At 35.7% G+C, this 6,369-nt stretch overlaps 1 protein-coding gene across 1 annotated transcript in view; it reads right to left on the bottom strand.

Annotated features, from left to right (window-relative positions):
- LOC101989364 (insulin growth factor-like family member 3) overlaps nucleotides 1-4,231 on the bottom strand; it is a 25,971-nt gene extending 21,740 nt beyond the window's left edge. Inside the window, exon 1 of the mRNA XM_005371055.2 lies at nucleotides 4,188-4,231. Within this exon, the coding sequence (XP_005371112.2) occupies nucleotides 4,188-4,231 (44 nt within the window). The remainder of the gene's footprint in view (nucleotides 1-4,187) is intronic.
- Between the last annotated feature and the right edge of the window lie 2,138 nt (nucleotides 4,232-6,369).

The following is a 6,369-nucleotide window of genomic DNA, read 5'->3' as shown; positions in this document are numbered from 1 at the left end:
AGAGAGAGAGAGAGAGAGAGAGAGAGAGAGATCTTTGATTTTTTAATAGTCTTAATTTCTTATATCAGAAAGAGCCTTTTTATCTTCCTCTATTCTACTTGGAAGAGATCTTTTTCTTTCTTTTATTTTTCCTTTATAGGCCGTTTTAATTTTTAGGCCTTGCTTTAATATTTTCCCTCCTTTACTGGAAAAATCCTTTTTTTTTTTCTTGATTAAACATTTTTCCCTTTTCCTTTGAGAAATTTCCTTTTATTTTTTTTCCTTCCCTTTTCTCTATTGGGAAGATTTCCTTCTTAATTTTCCCTTCTCTACTGGGAAGTTTGACTTTTCCTTTTGTATTTTTTGTCTTGGGAACTCTTGTATTTTTAAAACTGCAATTAACCACTAGGCCTTTCTAATTTCTAAATCTGTTTCATCTGATGAAAAAGGAGAAGACTCATCTCCTTTGTCTTGAGTTTCCACAGTTTCTCTGTCCTTTGAAACAGCATCTTAATCGACCTGTGAAGGAACAATTTCTTCCGCCAACAGATAATGTCTAGCCTGAGTGTCTTTCCTTTTGCTTTCCTGTTTTTCTCCTCACTCTGCAATGGGTCCAGAGCTTTTGAAGCTAAATTACATAAAGACCAAATTTTTGATGGTATGGGCCCTCCTTTCTGATAAGCTCTCCTCAAAGCTCTCATAAATTGCTTCCTTATCTTTAATTTCAGTTGAATGTGAGGAGATGCCAGAAACCAATGGCAACACTATCTAATGACTACCAAAAGCTCTGTAAGCTGTTTTTCCTTTACTTTAACTCCATTTCCTTTTAACAGGCATCTTAATAGCTGCATGAGGGGGCTTTTCCTTCCAGTTCTTCAAGTGGCCAGATTCTCTGTCCTTCTTCAGCAGATCCTTTGCCCCCTTTCAGCCACACATTGACTGGGCTGTCAAGTATTGCAGTTGTGTGTTGGGTTTACAGGGGTCCATGAATGAAAACTAAGAGGCACCTAAAGAATGAATTTAGTCTTCCTTGTCCGCAGGGTGCAACCATCCCTAAGGATTGAACCCCTTTCCTTTCACCCAGGGTTTCTTTTATTTTTCTCCAATTTATATCTTAGCGACTTGATTTCTGTATCCTTAAAACATTCTGACAAAACTTCCAAAGGGACATTCACAAGTGCAAATTCTCCACTCAGCAGGTACCACAGTTTTCTGGGAAGCCCCATAACCAAATTATTCATAGGCTTTGTATCCTTGGGAAACTCTCAGGCAAGATCCATGTAAAGGGCAACAAGGGAAACAAAGGTATATGCTAAACAAAAGAGAGATTAGGTCTAGGTGGTAGCACTCTCTGGTGTCAGACCAAGTGAAACTCAGTGAAATGCTCCCACAGCCAGAGTCTCTGAGTTCTCTGGGGGATCTAGCCTAGTACCAAGATACAGAACTCTTTGCAAAGAAACATTGTCCATCTGCTGTGTTTGATATGGTAGCTGTGGCCACCATGGCTGTTGAATGCTTGTAATGTGGACTGTGAAATTGAGGCATTGAATTTGTATCATTTGTTTAGTGTTGACTGATTAAATGACCATATGCACCAAGTGGTCATCATGTGGACAGTAGACAGGTGGTATATGACAATGAGTACATTTAGGAGAGACACTAAGGATGCCTGGATACTTTTCTGGCTACACAGGCTCTTCTTACTCCAGGAAGATCTAAGATGTGATTTGACTCCAGAAATCCCTGGGAGAGCTCCAAATTGGGCAACTCCCTCATGCTTTCAGGTTCTCTGGATTCCTAGCTGTTGCTTCCTAATTGTGGTTGGACCTGTCACAGCCACCACAATCAATGAAGATACAGACTTCACCACTTCAGAGGGTCACTATGAGCCTTCTTCAAATGACAAGAACAAACTGCAACACATCTTTAAATGTAAGTCTCCTGGAATGTGAGACACAATGACTTTCTCAAAGCTAACACTGCATTCTTTTATGCAGCCCTTTGGCCATGATCAGCTAAGTGAGGGTCACTAGGGTTGGGAGTGGGTTCTGGCAAATGGTCTGAGTCTTGTGCAAAGTGAAGTAAGGGGGATTTCCTAGGGCTTGGGAAGAGTATGTTCCTTTGGGAAAAACAACATGGCAGTGGTAGAATGTTAATAGTTCTGGCAATATTGCAGAGTATGTGGAGTGTTTAAGCCCTTCCCTCTGATAAACACAGAGTCCAATGACTTCCCACAGGCTCACACTGCTGATGCAATATATCTGTTTCCAATGGGCTTCAGTGTTCTCAGTTCTCACACTGTAGTAAAACGAATGTGTGGGAAGCCTGGCAGTGGTGGAGCAAATATTTCAAAGGATTGTTTTTTTTCTCATACTCCATAGATAATTGACAGCTTAGGTCATGAAAACATACACGAATCAATCATGAGAAAGATACTCTGGGAGAAATATGGACAAATTCACATGAAAGTTGAATATTATGAAACCCCACCCTTAGCAGAGGAGCTTTTGTCAGTCAGTGACTGTTCCAGGAGGGTGAATCTTGTTTTAGCAAGCAGGTGTAGCTATTCTAATATCTAACAAAATAGACTTAAAACTAAAATCAATCAAAAGAGATGGAGGATACTTCATACTCGTCACAGAAAAAAAAATCCATCAAGAGGAAGTCTCAATTCTGAACATCTATGGAAGTCTCAATTCTGAACATCTATACCCTAAATACAAGACCACACACATATACAAAAGAAACATTACCCAAACTTAAATCACACATCAATCCCCACACACTAATGGTGGGAGATTTTAATACCATAATCTTACCAATGCACAGGCTTACCATACAGAAACTCAAGAGAGAGATAAGAGAACCAAGAGATGTTATGACTCTAAGGAACTTATTAGACAACTATAGAATCTTTAACCCAAAATAAAAGACTGTACCATCAGCACCTCATGGAACCTTCATTAAAATTGAGCACATACTCAATTACAAAGTAAACCTCTACTGGTACAGAAAATTGAAATAGCCTTCTGTATCTTAACAGATCATTATAGTTTAAAGTTAGAATAGAAAAACACTAATTGCAGAAATCCTATGAACTCATGGAAATTGAACAGAGTTCAATTTTATTACCCCTAGGTCAAGGAAGAAATTAAAATAGAAATTAAAGACATCTAGAATTTAATCAAAATGAACACACATACTATGAAAGCAGTGCTGAGAAAAAAATTCATTGCAGTAATGCCTACATAAAGAAAGTGGAAAAAGCTTATATTAGTGACTTAATAGCACACCTGAAAGCTCTACAACAGAAAGAAGCAGACTCACCCAGGATAAGAAGAAGACAAGAAATATTCAAGTTGAGGGCTGAAATTAATATAATATAAGCAAAAAAAAAAAAAAAAAACCAAAGCAAGGAATCAATGAAACAAAGAACTGGTTCTTCAAGAAAATCAACAAGAAAGATAAATGCTTGTGCAAACTAACAGAAGGAAGAGACAAAATATCCAAAAACAAAGTCATAAATGAAAAGGAAAACATAACAACAGACATTGAGGAAATCCAGAGAATCATGAGGTCATACTTTGAAAGGTATAAATCACAAAATTTGGAAAATCTATAAGAAATGGATAATTTTCTGGATAGGTGCCTCATACCAAAGTTAAATCAAAACTATATGAACAATTAAGTAGACCTATATTATACATATGGGAATAACAGTCATTACAATATCCAACCATAGAAACTCCAGGGCCAGATGGTTTCAGAATAAAATTTTACCAGGACTTCAAATAGAGTTAATATTTATACTCCTCAAAATATTCCACATCTTAGAAACAGAAGGAACATTGTAAAACTTTTTAAGAGCCTACAGTTAACTCTGATATTCAAATCACACAAAGACTCAAATAAGGAAGTGTATTTCAGACAAATCTCACTCATGAACTTTGATGTAAAAATACTCAGTAAAATACCAGCAAACTGAAACCAAGAACACATCAAAAAATATCCACCGTGATCAAGTTGGCTTTATCTCAGAAAGACAGGAATGGTTCAACATAGGAAAATCTGTCAATGTAACCCATAATATAGGTACAATGAAAAAAAAATCATATGTTCATTTCATTAGAGACTGAAAAAGGCTGACAAAAATCTAACACCACTTCATGATAAAGATCTTGGAGAGATGAGAGATACAAGGAACTTACCTTAACATAATAAAGGCAATATATGGGAAGCCAACAGGCAACATCATTGAATGGAGAGAAAGTCAAAGCTATTCCACTAAAGCCAGGAAGAAGACAGGATTTTCCATTCTCTCTATAACTATTCAATATAGTACTCGAAGATCTAGGTAGACTAATAAGATATCAAAAAGAAATCAAGGGGATACAAATCAGAGATAAAGAAGTCAAACTTTTGCTATTTGCATACAATTTGATAGGATATATATGTGACCCTAGAAATTCTACCAAGGAACAAATATAACTGAAAAATTTTAGTAATGTGGTAGGATACAAGATCAACTTTAAAAAGTCAGTATCTTTTTTATTTGTAAATGATTAAAGAGTTGAAAAAAAATCAGTGTAGCATGACCCTTAATAATATCCACAAATAATATAAAATATCTTGGGGTAACCAAAGAAATGAAATATCTGTGCTACAACAACTTGAAGTAGTTGAAGAAAGACATTGAGGAAGATATCAGAAAATGAAAGGATCTCCCATGCTCTTGGATAGGTAGGATCAATACAGTAAAATGGCAATCTTATCAAAAGCAATATAAGATTCTATGCAATCCACATCAAAAACTCAACACAATTCATCACATACATCAAAGAAAAATACTCCAATTCATAAGGATAAAAAAAAACCCAGGATAGTCAAAGCATTCCTATAAAATAAAGGAATATCCAGAGGCATCACCATCTCTGACTTCAAGTTTTATTATAGACCTACAATAATGAAAACAGCTTGGCACTGGCATAGAAACAGACAGGTAGACCAAGGGAATTGAATTGTAGGAGCTGATATTAATCCACATGTCTATGAACACTTAATATTTGACAAAGAAGATAAAATCATGCAATGGAAAAATGAAGCATCTTCAACAAATGGTGCAGGCATAACTAGATGTCAACATGTAGAAGAATGCAAATAGATCCACAACTAACTATCCCCATGCATGAAACTCAAGTCAAATGAATGAAAGGCCTCAACATTAATTTAGCCATACTGAAACTGACAAAAGAGAAATTTGGAAATATTCTTAAACACATGGACACAGGAGATAATTTTCTAAATTTAATACCAGTAGTGCAGACACTGAGAGCAACAATAACTGGAACTTCCTGAACCTAAGAAGTTTCAATAAGACAAAACAGCAGAGTACTAAATATAAAAAGATCTACAACAACCCTCTATTGGACAGAGGACTGATCTCATATACATACATACACACACACCCACACATATATAAATATATATAAACTAGACATCAAAATACCAAATTATTCAATTAAGAAATGGGGTACAGATCTAAACAGAGAATTCTCATCAGAATGGCCAAAAGACACTTAAGGAATTCATCAACATCCTTAGCAGTCAGGGAAATGCAAATCAAAAGGACTCTGAAATCAAAAGGACACCAGTCAGAATGACTAACATCAAAAGCACTGGTGAGAGCTTATGCCAGAGAGGATAAGGAATAAGAGAAATATTCTCCCTTTCCCCCTTTTCTTTTCTGATTCAGTTACTTTGGATAAAGTTTTGTCTAGTGTGTTGATTTTCTTGACAAGCCAACTCTTTGTCTCATTGAATCTTGGTATTGTTTTCTTTGTTTCTCTTTTGTTGATTTCAACTCTCAATTTGATTATTTCCTGTTGACTAGTTCTCTTGGTTAGCTTCTTTTTGTTCTAAAGATTTCAAATATTATGTTAATTCACTAGTGTGAGAATTTTCTAGTTTCTTCATGTAGGCATTTAGTACTATGAACTTTCCTCTTAACACTGCTTTCATTGTGTCCCATAAATTTGGGTTTGTTGTTTGGTCATTTGCATTGAATTTTAGGAAGTCTTTAATTTCACCTTTATTTCTTCTTTCACACATTGATGATTCAGGTGAGCATAGTTTAATTTCTATGTGTTTGTGGGCTTTCTGGAATTAGTGCTGCTGTTCAATTCTAGGTTTAAGCCTGATGATACCATAAGATACATGCTGTTATTCCAATTTTTGGCATCTGTTGATGTTTGTTTTGTTGCTGAGTATATGGTCAATTTTGGGGGTTTTATGAGGTGCTGAGAAGAATGTATATTCTTTTATGTTTGCATGGAATATTCTATAGATGTCTGTTAAATCCATTTGAGTCATAACATCCGTTAGTTCTCTTAT

Source organism: Microtus ochrogaster, unplaced genomic scaffold, assembly GCF_000317375.1.
Source record: "Microtus ochrogaster isolate Prairie Vole_2 unplaced genomic scaffold, MicOch1.0 UNK96, whole genome shotgun sequence".
NCBI classification, from domain to species: domain Eukaryota; kingdom Metazoa; phylum Chordata; class Mammalia; order Rodentia; family Cricetidae; genus Microtus; species Microtus ochrogaster.
Note: the sequence above shows the minus strand (reverse complement) of the source record. Positions and strands in the feature narration are given on the sequence as shown.